Source organism: Neovison vison, chromosome 12 (assembly GCF_020171115.1).
Source record: "Neovison vison isolate M4711 chromosome 12, ASM_NN_V1, whole genome shotgun sequence".
NCBI classification, from domain to species: Eukaryota; Metazoa; Chordata; class Mammalia; order Carnivora; family Mustelidae; genus Neogale; species Neogale vison.
In genome coordinates, this window is record NC_058102.1 from 52,312,820 (window position 1) to 52,333,973 (window position 21,154).

General features: G+C 38.6%; 1 protein-coding gene and 1 pseudogene across 1 annotated transcript in view; both read right to left on the reverse strand.

The window, feature by feature from the left end:
* Window positions 1-2,345: 2,345 nt before the first annotated feature.
* The window catches only part of XPOT (exportin for tRNA), a 46,599-nt gene continuing 27,790 nt past the window's right edge, over window positions 2,346-21,154 (reverse strand). Inside the window, exons 18-25 of the mRNA XM_044229182.1 lie at window positions 20,391-20,676; window positions 19,101-19,290; window positions 14,131-14,247; window positions 13,835-13,950; window positions 13,103-13,150; window positions 9,757-9,828; window positions 6,870-6,926; window positions 2,346-2,962 (exon numbers count right to left, since the gene is read on the reverse strand). Coding sequence (XP_044085117.1) covers window positions 2,936-2,962; window positions 6,870-6,926; window positions 9,757-9,828; window positions 13,103-13,150; window positions 13,835-13,950; window positions 14,131-14,247; window positions 19,101-19,290; window positions 20,391-20,676 — 913 coding nt within the window. The 3' untranslated portion in view covers window positions 2,346-2,935. The remainder of the gene's footprint in view (window positions 2,963-6,869; window positions 6,927-9,756; window positions 9,829-13,102; window positions 13,151-13,834; window positions 13,951-14,130; window positions 14,248-19,100; window positions 19,291-20,390; window positions 20,677-21,154) is intronic.
* On the reverse strand, window positions 18,182-18,352 carry LOC122892758 (annotated as a pseudogene).

A 21,154-nucleotide genomic window follows, 5' to 3' on the forward strand; every position in this document is an offset into this window, starting at 1 on the left:
GGTATTTTCTTAAAGGTAGAGCTGTTCGTGAACCAATTAACGTTAACATTTAAGACTTTAAATAAACTGTTAGGCACATAACTCAACCAGGCATCTTAAAACCCTTGCTGTTCCATAGTCAAGCCACACAAATCCATCTTTGCTTTTGTGACCTCACCTTTCAAGAGGTGAGATTCACTCTTGTGACAATTATTTGGGGGCTTATTTTTGGAAACTAAATACAAGTAAGTAATTCATGAGGAAACAGAATTTCCTAATTGCTATGGTACTCCCTAAAAAAAAGTGCTCTGGGTAACTTCAGAGAAAGATGGATATTATACATGACTATAGAACATGAAGTTTATCTTCTACTGCAGACTCTTAATTTCCATGTTTTGTTTTCTCTTGATCCGGAACATACACAATCTTTTGAGGCTTTAAACAGGTAAAAAGGAGGCGTCATCTTTACATATATGGAACTAATAGTACAGCGATCATAGGTAATACAAAGCCTTCGTGCGCAGGTAGTATAAGAAGCCATTCATACTTAAATTCTTGGTTGTGAGGTAGCTACCATTATCTCCCCCATTTTACAGATGTGGAAATGTATATGGAGAAGTTATTTAAATTACTTAAACTTTTTAAAACCAGTGACTAGTAGAACTGTTATTTAAACCTACTCAAATCTGCAACCTGCCTTAGCTCTTAAGCACTATGCTGACTTGTTAGTATACTTTGAAAAATTAGTGCTATTGCACTAGATGCCATGATCTTTCTTACAGTACAAGAAAGCTTATCAATGGAACACTTCAAGCTTTCACATACCCATTTTAATTTTGAGAGAGAGAGCACTTGTGAGCGAGTGGGGGTGGGGGGTGAGGGAGGGCAAACAATCTTTTTTTTTTTAAATATTTATTTGACAGACAGAGACCACAAGTAGGCAGAGAGGCAGAGAGAGAGGGGGAAGCAGGCTCCCCGCTGAGCAGAGAGCCCAATGTGGGGCTCGATCCCAGGACCCTGAGATCATGACCTGAGCTGAAGGCAGAGGCCTAACCCCCTGAGCCACCCAGGCACGCCCCAAGGGAGAAAGAATCTTAAGCAGGCTCCACACTTAGCACAGAGCCTGACATGGGACTTGATCCCTGACCCTGAGATCATAACATGAGCCGAAATCAAGAGTAGGATGCTTAAGTGACTGAACCACCCAGGTATCCCCCTTTTTTTTTTTTTAAGAGAAAATTCATTTTTTAAAAGTAAGTTCTATGGGGGTGCCTGGGTGGCTCAGGTCATGATCTCAGGGCTCTGGGATCTGGTCCCATATCAGGCTAGGGCTCAGCAGGGTCTGCTTGTTCCTCTCTTGCTGCCCCTCCTCCTGTTCATGCTCTCTTTTAGATAAATAAAATCTTAAAAAAAGAAAAAAAAAGTGGGCTCTATGCCCAACATGGGGCTTAAACTCATGACCCTGAGATCAAGAGTCCGATGCTTTACCCAACTGAGCCAGTTAGGTCCCCCTCACTTACCTATTCTTAAAAACATTTTTATTTAAGTATAATACACATTTCATCCATCCTTTTTTTAAAAGTTAATTTAGTTTAACAGTTAATTTAGTTTAGTACTTTTATTCGACAATGTAAGGAAAATGTTTAAAATCACTACTGTAATTAACGCCAAGAAAGATTTATGTATATAATTAAAATAGTTTTAGGGAGTTTATAGACCACTGAAGCCATCATGAAAACTTTAGGGAGGGGAACCACATGGGCCAAAGGTTAAAAAAAACAACCAACCCTCACCTAAAATCTTGAGCTTGTAAAATTTAAATTTAAATGACTGTAGTAATCGTTCTTTCTTTGAATTCAGTTAACGTATAATATATTATTTGTTTCAGGAGTACAGGTCTGTGATTCATCAGTCTTATAATATCCAGGGCTCATTACAACACATACCCTCCCCAATGACTGTAGTAATTTAATTCTGCTGCTCAGTTTATCCCTCCTCTCTTAATTTCCTAATACTACTTACTATTATTTTCCTCTTGCTTTCTTGCAGGGTCATGAATAAAAATGGGGAGAAGTACTTCTGTTAACTAAATGGGCACATACTTATAAGTATCATTAACACATAGGTACAGTGTCCCAAGTAAATCCAATAAAAGAGGGGGAAAATTGGATTTTAAATTCTAGCAATGGATTGAAATGGGCTTTTTAAATAATTTTAAAAAGAATCTGAGAGAATTAAGCTCCATGTAACCTTTTGGGAACATAGATAAATCATCTATAAGCTTATATGTGCAATTCTTTAAATGAAAAATCAGAAAGAGATGAAATAAAATTAAAGTACTTATAATAATATCAAAAAAGACTTGGTAGATTTCACTACGTAAAATTTATTTTTATTTTTTTATAAAAAGTGTGTAACACCGGTACCTACTCTTAAATCAGTTAATTTATGAAACCATTCTCTTCTGTAGAACCAACACTGGCATCGAAATAGTTTAAAGAAATGTAATTAATGGCTATCTACGAAAGTTTAGTTTTGGTTTGTTATATTCCCCCCATATTTTGAGACAGCGCACATAAAAGAAAATTAAAATTTTCAAACATTTTATACTTAGCAATTGAAAAAAAAGTACACTGTTTTCCTGCTATGGTCTTTATAAAGGATTTAACGTTTCAAGTAAAAAAAAAAAAAAAAAGGTACTAGAATAACCGTGCTGTATCTTTTAACAGCATTTTTATATAGAACAAATTTGCACTGGCATGCAAGCAACTTCTCTTGTTGTCACATACCTATATTCAGAGAAAATTACACCCATTTTACAGAGAAATCCCAATACATATACTGCAATAAGCTTAACGCAATGTTAAAAAGATCAGTGTGAATGGCACACAAAACTGCTTCCTTATAAATCAACTGGAATTCCTGATCATAAAGTAGGCACAGGGAGATCCAGTCCTTAGGGCTTTGCTCTCTGGAAGAATACCTGTAAATAAAATATTAGTACAATTAGTACTGATGTCAGAAGATGTCACCTTTTACCTGAAGATAGGCTCCAAGTCAGTAAGTGGTAGTCATTCTTTTGTAAAATAAAATCAATATTTAGAACATTTCACATACTGCATAAATCCACACATGGCACAGACCTGTACCCCTGCAGCAAATAACACATTATATGTTAATTAAAAAAAATCCACACATGGTATAAGAACTTCCTTTTTTGGACAATTTGATCAAATCTCGAGATAACTTATGTTGACATTAGTTGGGAAACTAGTGAAAATATGGTTATTAACGCTAATGCAAGAACTCAAGTGGTCAGAGGAAAACATGCTCTTTATACCTTTTGCTGACTGGCACACAGTCACAGCTAATACAGGCCAATTAAATTTTGAGAAAGAAATGAACAAACCAAAGCTAAAGATAGCAGCTGGTATCCTCTAAGGAATTTACTATTTATTTGATTATAAAGATTTTTTAAAAAAATTCATTTGACAGAGATCACAAGTAGGCAGAGACACAGGCAGAGAGAGAGGGAGAAGCAGGCTCCCCGCTGAGCAGAGAGCCCAATTCGGGGCTCGATCCCAGGACCCTGGGATCATAACTCAAGCTGAAGGCAGAGGCTTTAACCCACTGAGCCACCCAGGTGCCCCTATTTATTTGATTATTAAAAAAATACTTGCAATTCAACATTTGAGAGTATGAATGAATAGGCTAGAGGTTGTGCTGGTGACTGGTTCACTATTACATACTACTTTCCATAGTTAGGTACATTTTTTTTGTTTTCAAATACAGATTTTATTTTTAAGTAATCTCTGCACGCATCGTGAGGCACGAACTCATGATCCTGAGAGTAAGCCAGCCAGGAGCCCACATAGTTAGGTATATGTTAAGTGAGCACTAGAAAGACTACTGGTTGTAAACTCACGAAGGACTGTATTCATCATTGTATCCTTAGCATCTAGCAGATCAGGCATTCATTTAACAAATAATCTGTTGACTAAGTGAAGAGAGGAATGATCACTACATGAGCATAACAAAGCCTCACAAAGAGGCCATGCTTGAGGCAAGCCTAAAGAATGGGTAGAATTCATAAAGGAGGAGGGTTGCTAATAAGGCAGAATTTTTGAAGAACAGCAAGAACAGCAAAGACCATTCCAGCAAGAGAAATCAGAAAGGTGGTCTAATACCAGAAACAGGAAACAACAACAACAAAAAACCCTGAATGTCAAACTAAGAAACATGAGTTTATTTTTTAATCAACGGTATAGGTTTATGAAGAGTATAAGGCAAATGAATTTTAGAGGACTATTCAGGGTTTTCCAACAGCTCAGCTTGGCTACAAGGGAAGGGATATCCGCACGAGAGAACCCAACTCCACACCAGAGCAGCAGCAGTGGAGACAGAGAGCAAGTTCAGAGTGAGAAGGAGAGAATAGGCAAGATCTAAGGATCGATCACATCTAAAGAGAGTAGGCACAAAAGATGGAACTTCACTTTCCCAAAAACAAGAATAGTGCTATCCTGGAGATAATGTTCCCACTGAAAAAAAAGTTGGGCTTCGGAGGAAGACTTTATAAATGCAGCTGGATGAATTACTATGTTTGGAGCACAAGCCTGCAACACAGTACCTGGATCAGCTGTTACAGATCCCTTTAATAGAACGTTACAATTTTTGCGAGTCCTTTCACCAGCTGGATCAGTTATATAACAGATATCACCTCCACAGGCACTTCGATTTTATAGGGAAATGGCAGTGGGGAGGGTTCCCGATCTTAAACAGTAACTTCTAATCTTCTTCTCACAAACTCCTATCAGTATAAGCTGACAAACTACTACCAGGGAAAAAATGGACAAGGACAGATGTTACAGAAGCAAAGTTAAGGACAACACACACTTACTTCCTCAGCAAAGGCCCTGACTTAACAATTTTACAGAGTGCCTTAGACAAAAGAACCATGTGGTTATTCATTAAGTCAACTGCTACCAATATATTTAGCATAGTGTTTTGTCCTCAAATTTGTTGAATGAGAGTAATACAAACAAAAAACAGTTCTTCATCTTGTTACACTGCAATTTTATTTCCAAAGCATGAGCTCTTCATTGGCAAGGAAAGTAACTAATACGGTTGTTTGCAGCAGTTAGCGTAGTACCTGTTACATAAAAAGCCATCATGGAGTAATGAAGGACTACCTGGGTTAGAGCAGAATATAAATTGTAAATCTGAATTCCTGGAGAGGTTTTATTTTATTTATTTGCTGATTGATTTTATTTATTTATTTGACAGAGAGCACAAGTAGGCAGAGCAGCAGGCAGAGGGAGATGGAGAAGGAGGCTCTCCACTGAGCAGGGAGCCCAATTCGGGGCTTGATCCAGCACCCTGGGACCATGACCCTCAACCGACTGAGTCACCCAGGCACCCCAACCCGGAGAGTTTTTTTTTTAATTCACTCAATTATGGGATGCCTGGGTAGCTCAGTTGGTTAAGCATCCAACTCTTGGTTTTGGCTCAGGTCATGATCTCATGCTCCTCCCCCATGTGCTCTCTCTCAAATAAATATTTAAAATAAAAAATCTGTCCAATTTATGAATGTAAAAAAGCCTTGATTGCTCAATCTAAGGATTCTTTCTGTCCGTTTTATAATTCAGAAGTTTCAAAAACAGGATATAACGAAGTAACTCATACTTCTGTTTTTATATTTTTGGTTTCTTTCTTTCAACTCAATATGGGCACATGTTCTCTCTCTCTTTTTTAAAAGATTTTATTTATTTATTTGACAGAGATCACAAGTAGGCAGAGAGGCAGGCAGAGAGAGAGGAAGGGAAGCTGAGCAGAGAGCACGACGCAGGGCTCCATCCCAGGACCCCGGGATTATGACCTGAGCCGAAGGCAGAGGAATTAACCCACTGAGCCACGCAGGTGCCCTCTCTCTCTCTCTCTTTTTTTTTTTTTTTAAAGATTTTATTTATTCATTTGATAGACAGGGATCACAAGCAGGCAGGGAAGCAGGCAGAGAGAGAGGAGGAAGCAGGGTCCCCGCTGAGCAGAGAGCCCGACGTAGGGCTTGATCCCAGGACCCTGGGATCATTACCTGAGCCGAAGGCAGAGGCTTTAACCCACTGAACCACCCAGGCGCCCCCCCCCCTTTTTAAAGATTTATATGACACAAAGAGAGAGATCACATGTAAGCAAAGAGGCAGGTAGAGAGAGGGGAAGCAGGCTCCCTGCTGAGCAGAGAGCCCAATGCGGAGCTCTATCCCAGGGCCCTGGCATCATGACCTGAGCCGAAGGCAGACGCTCAATGACTGAGCCACCCAGGCACCCTAGGCACATGTTCTTAAACATTACTTGCTGTCTCAATCCTGTACTTCTTAATTACATTGCAAACTGTAAAAGGAAATTGCCTGGCATTTTCATAGTATGTTCAAGCATGTACACAGTATGCTTACCTCACTTTTTATGATCTCTTCTAAGAACTCAGTTGAAAGGGGCTTTATAGAAAACTCTAACGAATAACATTTAAAACTACAGATTTTTTTTTTTAAGATTTTATTTATTTATTTGACAGAGAGAGATCACAAGTAGGCTGAGAGGCAGGCAGAGAGAGAGAGAGAGAGAAAGGGAAGCAGGCTCCCCGCTGAGCAGAGAGCCTGATGTGGGGCTCAATCCCAGGACCCTGGGATCACGACCTGAGCTGAAAGCAGAGGCTTAATCCACTGAGCCACCCAGGCACCCCAAAACTACAAATTTTTATAAGCAGGTTTTAGAAGACATCCCCAAATAAGTAATGATTGTAAGGCCACAGTATGACACAGTATTGTAATACGTATTCTCTCTCCTCTCTAAAATATTACCTGATGGTATGAAGATATGTAAGTTTTCCAAATACCTACCTTTAAGTAATTTTTAAAAACTTTAGCATCAGGCTGTTGAAGCGCTTGACAAAACTCCTGAGGGGCCGAGATGGGAAAGAAAGAGAATGAATCTAATTGTATTAAATTCACTGTAATTCAAATCCAGTTTTCTTTTTGGAATTGTGTTTAAAAAAAGACAAAAACATGTAACTGAATATCTTAATCACTGTTTTTTTTTAAGGATTTAAAAAAAAAAAAAAGATTCTATTTATTTATTTATTTATTTATTTGACACAGAGAGAGAAATCACAAATAGGCAGAAAGGCAGGCAGAGAGAGAAGGGGAAGCGGGCTCCCTGCTGAGCAGAAAGCCAGATGTGGGGCTCGATCCCAGGATCCTGAGATCATGACCTGAGCCGAAGGCAGAGGCTTAACCCACTGAGCCACCCAGGTGTCCCTTAACCACTGTTTTTGTATATACAGTACACTAGGATTAACTACAATACATAGTGTTGTGCAACAGACCTCTAGAATTTTTCACCTTGTAAAACTAAAGCTATACCCATTGACCATCAATTCCCCCTCCCCCTGCAAACCCCTGGCCACCACCATTCTACTTTATGTTCCTAAGGGTTGGACTACTTCAGATATTCCATTTAGGTAGAATTACACAATATTTCTCTTTCCGTGACTGGCTTATTTCATTTAGCATAATGTCCTCAATGTTCATTCATGCTGTAGCACGTGAGAGCATGTCTTTTAAGGCTGAATATTATTCCATTGTATGTACATACTACATTTTATTTACCCATTCATCTGTCAAAAGGCATTTAAGTTGCTTTAAATCTACAGTAGTAATATGGTAACTTATCAAAGTCAACTAGAACAGCTCCTCACCAAAAAAGGTTCTATGGCATTTTCAAATGTAATACTTGTCAGATATAAGTTGCTTTCCCTTTTGAGAGCATGGCTCTCCTAAACAAGGTTGACTCATGCCTGAGAAGGAAGAATGGAATAAAAACTACATTGCTCTGACTGTTCTCACCTAGTAAGAGTGGTAACTGAGCAGAGCTTGACCAAAAGAAAAAGAGGTTAAGTCTCTCTAATAGAATTCTGCTAACGGTACTGTCAAAAGGCATATGAAAAAAGGAAAACTGGGGATGCTTATTTTTTATAATCAGATTACTAGAGAGAAATAGAATTTTGCTTTACTTAACAATCTGGTGTATTTCTATTTTTGATGGGCATTAAGATCATTGAGTAATTAGCAATTTATTGCTTTCATTAAAACATTACCTTCCTTATGTAATAAATAATAGCTGAGAAAATTCATTAATACCTTCAAAGATGGTATGTCATGAAATAAGAGATCATAAATTCATTAAAAATGAGTTTTATGATGAACCATGAGAGACTATGGACTCTGAAAAACAGTCTGAGGGGTTTGAAGTGGCGGGGGGGTGGGAGGTTGGGGTACCAGGTGGTGGGTATTATAGAGGGCACAGCTTGCATGGAGCACTGGGTGTGGTGAAAAAATAATGAATACTGTTTTTCTGAAAATAAATAAATTGGAAAAAAAAATGAGTTTTATGATCAATCTTATGCAGGATCTATCCATTTTTCAATCAATTTTTTCATTGTCTTTCATAAAATAGCATAAAAACTTTTTAAAAACACTGTTGGTAAAAAAACAATTCTTAGAATCCGATGAAGAGATTTGTAATCAAAACTTTGATACCTTAATTAGATCTATGTGCTGTTGGACAAGTCTAGGTAACTATATGCCAAGAAAATTACTCTGCAATAGTGTAAAAATGTAAGATTGCTTTCCAGATACTTCACAGTACAGTTTCAGTTTTAGAAAGTAAGGACTGATAAGCTTCGCATATGTAAAATAAACTACCTAGCACAAATCTTCACAATAGGTTTGTGTGTTGTAGTGCCCTTTGGCAATCTGGGGAGCCTACTGGACTCTTTATAGCATGCTTTTTAAAATTTATAATTTACAATATATGGGATTAAAAAAGAAGCTTTGGTTATCAAAATGGTTATTAAAAATTTTTGGTATTGGGCGCCTGGGTGGCTCAGTGGGTTAAGCTGCTGCCTTCGGCTCAGGTCATGATCTCGGGGTCCTGGGATCGAGTCCCGCATCGGGCTCTCTGCTCAGCAGGGAGCCTGCTTCCCTCTCTCTCTCTGCCTGCCTCTCCTACTACTTGTGATTTCTCTCTGTCAAATAAATAAATAAAATCTTTAAAAAAAAAAAAAAATTTTGGTATGTGCTGGAATAATACGATTACTGACTGACTTGGATAGCAAGGTCTAGTGGTGTATCTTCAGAACTCATAATTTCAATATACTGAAGTATAAATAGTATTGTGAGATTCCTAGAACAACTAATGTGACACAAAAACAGCTGTGATTTCTATTGGTGACAAAGTCACAGGCAATGTGAATGCTACTGTGATTTGTGATTTGTTACCTACACAATGGTAGGAAATTAAACTTTTGGTTAAAGGTTAGTAAAAATAAAAATATAATTTTCTCCCATTCAATTTCATGTACTCCTGAAGTTTGAACTCTGTGATCCTGTAGTGAAACATCAAGCTGAATGCAATTAAAACTTTCTTTAAAAAAAAAAAAAAAATTTTTAAAGGTTTTATTTATCCATTTCACAGAGACAGAGAACACAAGTAGGCAGAGAGGCAGGCACAGAGATGGGGAAGCAGGCTCCCTGCTGAGAGAGAGCCTGATGCAGGGCTTGATCCCTGGACCCCAAGACTATGACCTGAGCTGAAGGCAGAGGCTCAAACTACTGAGCCACCCAGGTGCCTCGCAGTTTAACTTTCTTGAATCAGTATTTAGGTTGAACTACATAGTCTTATTTCTTTAATTGAATTAAGAGGCATGTCTGCTCTGACAGCTCTTACCTGAATTATTTCTGGAGCTACTTGCAAGGAAGGCAGATATTCTTGTTGAAGATACTGAACACATTCTGGGCCCTGAAAACCAAAAGATAATTATAACTGAATTATCTTGATATTAATGATGCATAAAAAGAAGTTAGAATGATACATGTACATGTCAAAAACAGCATGGTATTGTGATTAAGAATATAGTCTGGGGGTGCCTGGGTGGGTTAAGCGTCTGTATGCCTTTGACTTGGGTTATGCGTCTGTCTGCCTTTGACTTGGGTCATGATCCTGGGATGGAGCCCTCCACTGGGATTCCTGCTCAGAGGGGGCCTGCTTCGCCCTCTCCCTCTGCCGCTCCCCCTGCTTGTGCTGTCAAATAAATAAATAAAATCTTATAAAAGAAGAATACAGTCTGGAGTCAGACTGCTTTGATTTGAGGCTTGACTCTGCAAAATTTCTGGTGACTTGAGGTTACTTAACCTGAGTCTCAGTTTCCCCGTCCGAAAAATGGAGTTATTGTGAAGGGTGGATGAGTTAAGAAATATAAAGCTTTTAGAATAGTGGGACGCCTGGGTGGCTCAGTTGGTTGGACGACTGCCTTCGGCTCAGGGCGTGATCCTGGAGTCCCGGGATCGAGTCCCACATCAGGCTCCCAGCTCCATGGGGAGTCTGCTACGCTCTCTGATCTTCTCCTCGCTCATGCTCTCTCTCACTGTCTCTCTCTCTCAAATAAATAAATAAAAAATCTTTAAAAAAAATGTTAGAATAGTGCTTAGCATTCACTGCATGTTAACGTTATTTAGTATTATATCTATATTCTTTTTTTTTTTTTTTCTGCATTTCACTGCAAAATGCAAGTTATTTCCCCACCCCTGCCCCTTCTCTCTTTTTTAAAGTAAGCCCTACAGCCACTGTGGGGCTTGAACTCACAACCCCAAGATCAAGAGTTGCATGTTCTACCGACTGAGCCAGCCAGGTGCCTTTCATCTTTTTCTTCAGTGTACTCTCCTATATTTAGTACCCATGCATTGCCCATCACCTCATATAACCCCACTGTTCTCACTTAAAAACGAAGTGTTGTTGTTGTTTTTTAAATCAGGAAAAGTAAATGTGTGCCTCAAGAGAAAATCAGTCAAATGAATAAATGAGAAAATAAAACCAAGGGAGACATTTTTTTTTTAAAGATTTTATTTATTTATTTGACAGACAGAGATCACAAGTAGGCAGAGAGGCAGGCAGAGAAAGAGGGGGTAAGCAGGCTCCCCGCTGAGCAGAGAGCCCAATGTGGGGCTCGATCCCAGGACCCCGAGATTATGACCTGAGCCGAAATATTCTGTTTGATTCACTTCTGTGTGTCTAAATTAGAGCTTCAAAAAACTAGACAAATATTTTGGAATTACAAATACCATTCTCACTGTTTCTATTCATTCTTCATCCTCCTTGATTTTCCTTTTTTAAAGGATTTTATTTTTAAATAATCTCTACACCCAACATGGAGCTCAAACTCACAATCTCATGATGAAGAGCTACATGCTTCACCAACTAAGCCAGCCAGGTGCCCCCCTCGACTTTCTAGCATCCTCTCTTATGACTCTTTTCTCTTAACATTCATACCTCTGGTTACACTTTTAGCTTTCTCTTAACTCTTGCTTTAGCCAGGGTTTTTTCTATTCCAGTCTTAAACAGTCTCATTCGTTCCTACCACTTTGCACTGACTATACACTGTGGACTCCAAAATCAGTATTTAGTTCTAACTGCCTCAGACCCATATTCCAAACTGCTCTCTGAATCTGCTTCAAGCTATCCTCAATTATAACCCTAGTGCCCACTGACTTCCCAACTTTTCATATATGACACAAGGGTTTTTACCACCTAGTCCTATTTTACTTTTTAGCTATGACTTTTACCTCCCTATATTAGCTAAACGGGTAATTCTATTATTTTCTATCAAATCTACAAGGCAACGTCTGCACTGTCTTCATATACCTCCTTAACTTTGCTCAGAATGACAGCTCCTCCTCCTGTCAGTCCAATAAATCTCCTCCTCCTGTCAGTCCAATGAATCCTAAAGCCTATCAAAAAATGAAACCAAGGGACGCCTGGGTGGCTCAGCTGGTTAAGCGGCTGCCTTCGGTCCAGGTCATGATCCTAGGGTCCTAGGATTGAGTCCCACATCAGGCTCCTTGCTCAGCAGGGAGCCTGGTTCTCTCTCTGCCTCTGCCTGCTTGTGTGCTCTCTCTCTCTGACAAATAAATAAAATATAAAAAAAAAAAAACCAACAACGAACAAGACTACTTCTATCCTATGGCTTTCTCATACTGCCATCAGAGCCAAATTACTTGCTCATCTTTAGTCTCACAATATTACATTTAATATAGATGTATTAATTTTTCCTATTCAAGTACTTAACCCACTGAGTTATTTACACATTGTGTCCCCTGATTCTAAGTCCTAAAAATATTGGGGGACTTTTAAACTTAATTCATCTTTATACAGCTCCCCTGTTACACCCGCCCTGCACCCAATCCCCACATATTCTTCACCCTAGCATACAGCAGGCCTAGAGAAATTACTGCAGAAATGAAAACCCTCCAAATCTTTATCAGAATCAAAAACTCAAGTACAAATGAGGGAGTGGACTGCGTGGAGACTGATGAATACTTTTTTGAGGGGTTGGAGGAAGCTGCTCTGTGGGAATGCCAGTCCTTTGTTGGCATCCTGGCTTTGAGAAGGTTGGAGACAGGAACTATTCTTTTTAAAATAAGTATCTGATTTTTATTTTTAGAATTTTATTATTTTTTTAAGTAGCCTCCATGCCCAACAGGAGGCTCAAACTCACAATCCTGAAATCAGGAGCTGCATGCTCCACTAAGGGAGCCAGCTGAGCACCTCAGTATTGATTTTTAAATGTTCACAATCTATTCACGTTACTAAAATATATTGCACCAGGTAAACAAGTCACCAACTGGATTTAGCCAGAATCACTTAAAATTTTACAAACAATTAGACTGACAAGAATAAAACATTCTGAAGTAGTGAAGAACTCTAACCATTTATAGTACTTAAGATTTGGAGAAATCTGGCTGTGAAAAGCCAACTAAGTCATGAAACGTGGATCTTTTTATAATTTTTTCACATTATTTGTCAAACCAAAACAAACATATTTTAAACTTCTTGTTATCTAAAACATAAAGGACAGTAACAGATACCGTTACTTCCATTCAACCTCTTCCTCACCTTCAAAAAAGAACTAAATCAACTTTTACGAAAGATATAGTAACAAGACAAGTCAAACACAATTAAAACCATAACAAATCTCCAGGTATGATGAAAACAAAGGGACACAAAACGCAAGGCTTACCCGTTTGAGATGAATTGTTTTCAATGTCACCGCACACTCAGATAAAGCCTATGAAAAACAAGTGTGAGTATTTTAATACACTTCATTTTTGGTTACTGATCCCACTTGTCTCTTTATTTCCCTGGCCACTGCTCATTAACAATTACTCCCAAACAAGGGACAGAGGAAGGAAAGTGACGGGCATATGGAATAAGTGGGTTGGATAGAAAAAGGAAAAAAATTTAAAAATGCTATCTTAATGCACAGCGTATCAAATTATAAAATCTAGGTTTTACTAGGTTTGGGGGAAATGAAGAATTGATTCTGCCTGACATCAGTATTCTGAAAATGAGATCTAGGGAAACTACTGTCTAAGCAAAAGAAAGTTACTCTTAATGGTTAGGAAAAAACGATTGTGCACAAGGTTTAGAATGAAAGTAGTAGAAAACTAGTAACTCAATTAAGTTTTAATAAGTGCTTACATCATGTACACTTTCAAGGTTCTAGAAAAAGAGGAGATGGAGGCTGTTAAAGTTGAAGGAGCTGGATTTGACATATGAAACTTAAGTATCAGGATTCAGTAAGAATATACAAAAGGTTGAGAAAATATCAACCTTTTAAAAATGAATCCTAATTTGAAATTAATTAAAAATAATGGCAATGAGACTAATATAGTCAGCCTGGCATTAAAGAAATTGTGAGTTAGAATACACAAGATGTACACAAGGTAAACAAAGATTCCTAGGTGCTTACCAACACTGTTTGTGCATCTGCCAGGTCAAAGGTTTGTTTTAAAGGTGCTAGGAAACATGCGGGGACAATGTGCTTATAAACAAAATCAGCAAATCCCACTGGTCCATCTTTACCTCCTGTCAAGAGAATTCAAATTTTCATCTTGTATAAAAAGAAAGTCAATTAGTTATCACTGGGCACAGTTAACTCCCAGCTCCTGTCTATGTTAGAGCCAGGGTTCCATTTCATCTCTAAGGGTCTTAAGAAACAGGTTGTGGAATGAAGTTTTTTGTTTTTTCATTTTTTAAAATCCTTACCCCAGAGTTCTACCAACTTGGAGAGGATGATAAAACAGGTTTTCTGTGCAATTGGATCTGGATATTCAACTGCTCCTTGGATAACAGTCACCAGCACTCGTTCTACATTCTCTGCACCTGAAGAGAAATAAAAATTTGAGTTTAATCTTAAAATTTATTTGAGAGAGAAAGAGAGCACGAGTGAGGTTAGAGGAAGAGTCTTCCAGTAGACTCCCCACTGAGCAGGGAACCTGACATGGCGATCCATCCCACAATCCGGACATCATGACCTGAGCTGAAACCAAGAGTCTGACACTTAACGGACTGACTGAGATACACAGGCACCCTAAGTTTAATTTTAAAAAGAACCTAGAAAGGCAACCTGAAGCACTCTGTTGTTTCTTTTCTTGTAAAAGATTTTATTTATTTATTTGAGAGAGAGAGAGAGAAATGGAGCAGGGGCAGAGGAGAGACAGAAGCAGACTCCCTTCTGAGCAGAGAGCCCAAAAGGGGGCTCAACCCCGGGACTCTAGGATCATAGAAGCTTAACTGACTGAGCCACCTGTGCAGCCCTCATTGTTTCTTTTAATTTTTATTTTTGGGTAATTTAATTAGCTTTTATTTTTATTTTTAAATTTTTAAAATTTTTTTTATTTTTATTTTTTTTTAAAGACTTTATTTATTCATTTAGCAGGCAGAGATCACAAGTAGGTAGAAAGGCAGGCAGAGAGAGAGAGAGAGAGAGGAGGAAGCAGGCTCCCTGCCGAGCAGAGAGCCTGATGTGGGGCTCGATCCCAGGATCCTGGGATATGACCTGAGCTGAAGGCAGAGGCTTTAACCCATTGAGCCACCCAGGCGCCCCTAAATTTTTAAATTTTTTAAAATTTACATTTTAGGTGGTTAACACATAGTGCAATACTGGTTTCTGGAGTAGAATACAGTGATTCATAAACACATACATACATACATACATACACCACTGAGTGCTAATAATACCTTCCTTAATACCCATCTCCCATGTAACCCATCCCCTACCCACCTCCCCCAGTCAACTTTGTTTGTAACCTATAGTTGAGTCTCTTACAGCTTGTTTTGCTCTCTCCTTTCTTTTCCCCATTCCCGTATGTTCATATTTTCTTTCTTAAATTCCACCAGAGTAAGATCATACAGTATTTGTCTTTTTCTGACTTACTTCACTTGGCATAACACACTCTAGTTCCCACCCATGTCGCTGCAAAGAGCAAGATTTCATTTTTGATAGCTAATATTCCATTGTATTTATCTGCCACATCTTTATCCCTTCATCAGTCCATGGACATTTGGGTGCTTTCCATAGTTTGGCTACTGTTAATAATGATGCTATAAACATCCAGGTGCACGTATCTCTTCAAATCTGTATTTCTGTATCCTCTAGGTAAATACCTAGTAGTGCAACTGTTGGGTCGTAGGGTAGTTCTATTTTTAACTTGTTGAGGAACTTCCATACTCTTCTCCAGAATGGCTGCATGTTAACATTCCCACTAATAGTGCAAGAGTGTTTCCTTTTCTCCACATCCTTGCCAACATCTGTTGTATCTTGGGTTAATTTTAGCCATCCTGACAGGTGTGAGATGGTATCTCATCTGGTTTTGATTTTCATTTCCCTGATGATGAGAGATGTTGGGCAGCTTTTCATGTGTCCATTAGCCATCTTGATGTCATTTTTAGAACAGTGTCTCTTCATGTCTTCTGCCCACTTCCTAACTGGATTATTTGTTCTGGGTATTGAGTTTGGTAACTTCCTTATAGATTTTGAATACTATCCCTTTATCCAATAAAACATTTGCTAATATCTTCTACTCTGTCAGTTGTCTTTTGGTTTTGTCGACTATTTCGTTTTGCTGTGCAGAAGCTTTTTATCTTGATGAAGATCCTTTTGTTTCCTTGCCTGTGAGAATGTGTCTTGTATGGAGTGGCTATGGCTGAGGTTAAAGAGTCTTCCGCCTGTTTTCCTCTAGGATTTTGATGGTTTCCCATCTCCTATTTGGCTCTTTTATCCATTTTGAATTTATTTGTGTGTATGATGTAGGAAAGTGGTCCAGTTTCCTTCTTCTGCATGTGGCTGTCTGGTTTTCCCAGCACCGTTTGTTGGAGAGACTGTCCTTTTTCCATTGGATATTCTTTTCTGCTTTGTCAAAGATCAGCTGACCATACAGTTATAGGTTCATTTCTGGGGTTTCTATTCTGTTCCATTGATCTAGGTGTCTGTTTTCATGCTAGTACTATACTATCTTGATGACTGCTGTTTTGTAATATAGCTTAAAATCTGGAATCCCGATACCTCCATCCAGGTTTTTCTTTTTCAGAATTGCTTTGGCTATTCAAGGTATTTTGTGGTTCCTTATAAATTTTAGGATTGTTTTTTCTAACTCTGTAGAAAATACTGGTGGTATTTTGATGGAGATTGCATTAAATGTGTAGACTGCTTTGAGCAATATAGACATTTTAACAGTGTTTGTCTTCCAATTCATGAGCATGGAATGCTTTTCCATTTCATTGTGTCCTCTTCAATTTCTTTCATAAGTGTTTTATAGTTTTCAAAGTATAGATCTTTTACTTTAGTTAGATTTATTCCTAGGTATCCTATTGTTTTTGATGAAATTGCAAATGGGATCGACTCCTTGATTTCTTTTTCTGCTGCTTTGTATCGGCGTATAGAAATGCAACAGATTTCTACACATTGGTTTTATATCCTGTGACTTCGCTGAATTCCTGTATAAATTCCAGTAATTATTTGGTGGAGTCTTTTGGGTTTTCTACACAGAGTATCACCTTGTCTGCAAATAGTGTAAATTTGACTTCTTCCTTGCCAATCTACATGCCTTTTACTTATTTATTTTTTTCGTCATATGACTGCTGAGGCTAAGACTTCCAGGACTATGCTAAATGTGGGGAGAGTGGATATCCCTGTCTTGTTCCTGACCATGGGCAAAAGGCTCTGTTTTTCACCACCAAGGATGATATTAGCTGTGGATCTTTCATATATGGCCTTATGATGTTGAGGTATGTTACCTTTATCCCTACTTTGTTGAAGGTTTTGTTTTGTTTTTAAAGATTTTATTTATTCAGGGCACCTGGGTGGCTCAGCTGGTTAAGTGACTGACTTTGGCTTGGGTCATGATTCTGGAGTCCCAGGATCAGGTCCCGCAATGGACTCCCAGCTCCACGTGAGTCTGCTTCTCCCTCTGACCTTCTCCCCCTCTCAGGCTGTCTCTGTCTCTCAAAATAAAATAAATAAAAATCCTTAAAAAAAAAAAAAGAGGGATATCTGGGTGGCTCAGTTGGTTAAGCAGCTGCCTTCGGCTCAGGTTACGATCCCAGTGTCCTGGGATCGAGTCCCACATCGGGCTCCTTGCTCGGCAGGGAGCCTGCTTCTCCCTCTGCCTCTGCTGCCATTCTGCCTGTCTGTGCTCTCTCTCTCTGACAAATAAATAAAATCTTAAAAAAAAAAAAAAAAGATTTAATTTATTTATTTGAGAGAGTACAAGCAGGGGGAGAGACAGAGGGAGAAGCAGATTCCTGCTGAGTTGGGAACCTAACATGGGGCTTGATCCCAAGACCCGCAGATCATGACCCAAGCTAAAGGCAGATGCCCAACCATCTGAGCCAGCCAGGTGCCCCTTGCTGAGGATTTTTATCAGGAAAAGATGCTGTATTTTGTCAAATGCTTTCTCTGCATCTATTGACAGGATCATGTAGTTCCTATCCTTTCTTTTATCAATATCATGTATCATACTGATTGACTTACAAATATTGCAACACCCCTGCAGCCTAGGAAGAAATCCTACTTAATCGTGGTGAATAATTCTTTAAATATACTGTTGGATTCAATTTACTAGTATTTTATTGAGAACTTCTGCATCCATGTTCATCAGGGATACTGGCTCTATAATTCTCCTTTCAGTGGGGTCTTTGGTTTTGGAATCAAGGTAATGCTGGGTTTGTAAAAGTTCTCACTTCATATAGAATAATAAGACAAAACCATTTACAGAATTGATAAGATCCCTCAGTTTTTACTATCTGGATCTTAAATTTTAAGCATAAAACACTGAAAAGTAACTAGTCCCTTGTTATATTGCCCTCTGGATTTCTTACATAGCAAAATTCTCTATGTTGCTCAATACAGTCCCATTTATTTTTCAATTAGCAACAATTGCACCTTGTATAAACCTCATTGGCTACAATACTGCCACTGCACAGAGCTAGTCCCATTTACTTTTAATTTCAAAATGGCAAACTGGGGGCGCCTGGGTGGCTCAGTGGGTTAAAGCCTCTGCCTTCAGCTCAGGTCATGATCCCAGGGTCCTGGGATCAAGCCCCACATCGGGCTCTCTGCTTGGCAGGGAGCCTTCTTTCTCCTCTCTCTCTCTGCCTGCCTCTCTGCCTACTGGTGATCTCTGTCTGTCAAGTAAATAAAAAAATCTTAAAAAAAAAAAAAAAAAAAAAGGGCAAACTGGCCAGTAAGATTCAACTGTCAGGTCAATGCTCACAAGCTGCCACCATACTATTTTTACCACCAAGGAATCAATTAAAGAATCCTGCCCTATGGGCACCTGGGTGGCTCAGTTGGTTAAAGCCTCTGCCTTCCGCTCAGGTCATGGTCTCAGGATCCTGGGATCAAGCCCTGCATTGGGCTCTCTGCTCAGCAGGGGGCCTGCTTCCAACTCCCTCTCTGCCTGCCTCACTGCCTACTTGTGATCTCTGTCTGTCAAATAAATAAATGAACTCTTAAAAAAAAAAAAAAGAATACTGCCCTAGGAAAAAGGGAACTGAATACAAAATATTTTTAAGGTCCTCTATACGAAATTGATTCCCACCTTGATAATAATGAACTGTCACCCCAGGGTCAAATACACAACCACTTTAAAGTTTGGTTTTTACTTCAATTAGCTCTTGCCCCTACTGATGTACAACAGCAACAAGGCTTCAAGCAGATAATCTCAGCGTCCCACCTTGATTTGCTATGACTTCGCTCATTCCACTGCCTGTGACTGTTTGCAGGAAAGCAAAGTAACTCCTTCGCAACATCTGCTTCTCTAAAGCAGCAGACTGGTCATTTTCTTCTGCTGGTCGGAGCAATACCTCAAAAATTGCATGAAGTAGAGGCATAAACATTTGCTGTAAAAATGGAGATACCTGTGTCTGAAGATAAAAACAAAAATTAATATTCAGAAACGTGAAAAATATTAATACAAAACTTAGAAAAACACATTTTACAAAAAGCCTTTACAAAAAGCAGAGTTTCTATTTAGGATACGTATTTACATAATTCTGTTGGCAAATATCAGTACTAGGCCAAAATCTGTGTTAGGCATATACATTATTTAAATCTTCAAAACTGTTAGCTCAACTCTTAAAGAATCAGGTTAAAATAGTAAGGATTCAGGGGCGCCTGGGTGGCTCAGTCATGAAGCGTCTGCCTTTGGCTCAGGTCCTGACCCTAGGGTCCTGGGATGGAGCGCCTCATGAGGTTCCCTGCTTAGCAGGAAGCCTACTTCTCCCTCTCCCCGCCTTGTGTTCGCTTTCTCGCTATCTCTCTGTAAAATAAATAAAATCTAAACAAAACAAAACAAAAAACCAGGGATTCAGATATATTTCACAACTGAATACTGCCATGAATTATCAAGAAATGAATTCTATTGCTAAATTACATGCAGAATTTATAAGACTGGGCTCTCAAGGCTTTATGTGCCTTGATGCAAATTGCTTAACTTCTGTGTCTCAGTTTCTTCGTCTATAAAATACAATGGTTCTCTCTAGGGCTATAAGGAGGATCAAATGAATTAATATACCAAAAAAAGGCTTAGAACGGATTTTGAACAGAAAGCACTACAAGTTAGCCATTTTTATTTGCCAGCTTATACTTGGTTTACATTTCCTTGTACAATAAAACTGACTTTAGCACAATGAATTAACTTCAAACTTCTGCTTGGGCACCCAAGGGCAAGTTTTTATTTACCTCTAGACATTTTAGTACTCAATGGCATTTTCATTTGCTTTGCTAAAACAGCAGACTGTTTCTTCACAACAGAGCAGATAAGGTTTATTTTTATTGAAACATCCATTAAGCATGGCCTATGTGTCAGGTAGTGTGTGAGTCACTGGAGATGACAACAATATTTATGGCTTATGCCCTCAAGTGACTTCTATTAAAAAACAAAACCAAACAAAATGTATCTAAAGATCAATATATCTAATTTGTAAGTCAGGATATTCTCTGAGCTCTAAAAGGTCTGTGGTACCTTAAATTTGGCTGTAATCTGGTTGATAAGAGGAATGAATTCCTGGAGGTCTTTTGCTTCACAATCTTTGAGCATGTGTTCTGAGGCAGACGGGATGAATGGAAGAACTTCTTCCTCTAGGCAAATAATCATGCGATGAAGGAAAGTACGAACTCCACTTCTGAGAATATCCTTTTGCAAGGGACAACTGAGAGCTGGCAAGAATGTCTGTAAACAGTCCAGATAAACTTCGGAACAGCCACACTGTTTCACAGTCTGCTTGTTGCTGAAAGCTTTGCTGGTTCGGCTACACAAGCAAAATCAAGCAACTAGTTTTAACTTTTTGCTTTAATAAAAGTTTTATGGAGTAATGAAAAATAATGCACAGCTAATTACACATTTGACAAAACTAAGAAGCCAATTATTTACATTCTATGTCACAACTGCTTCCATCTTTAACTAATATGGCTATTTGTATTATTATTGCTTCCAGCTGCCATTTCAGAAAGGGTTCAAATTAAATGAATGAGAGGTAATTGATACAAGCCTTCTAATGAGAACCCACCTAAATATTTTACTAAAATCCTACCAATAAAGTACGTAGAAAAAAAGAAAAAAAAATCCACTGCTATGACTAGGCTGTCCTAGACAATCTATAAACTCCTGATTTAAATTTAGTAAACAATCTTTAGAATCAAGTTATTTATAAAACATAACATTAGCTTTTGCACTGAAGTACTCTGTAGAACAATTTCTCTGTGCAGCTTCTAAATAGCAATCACTGC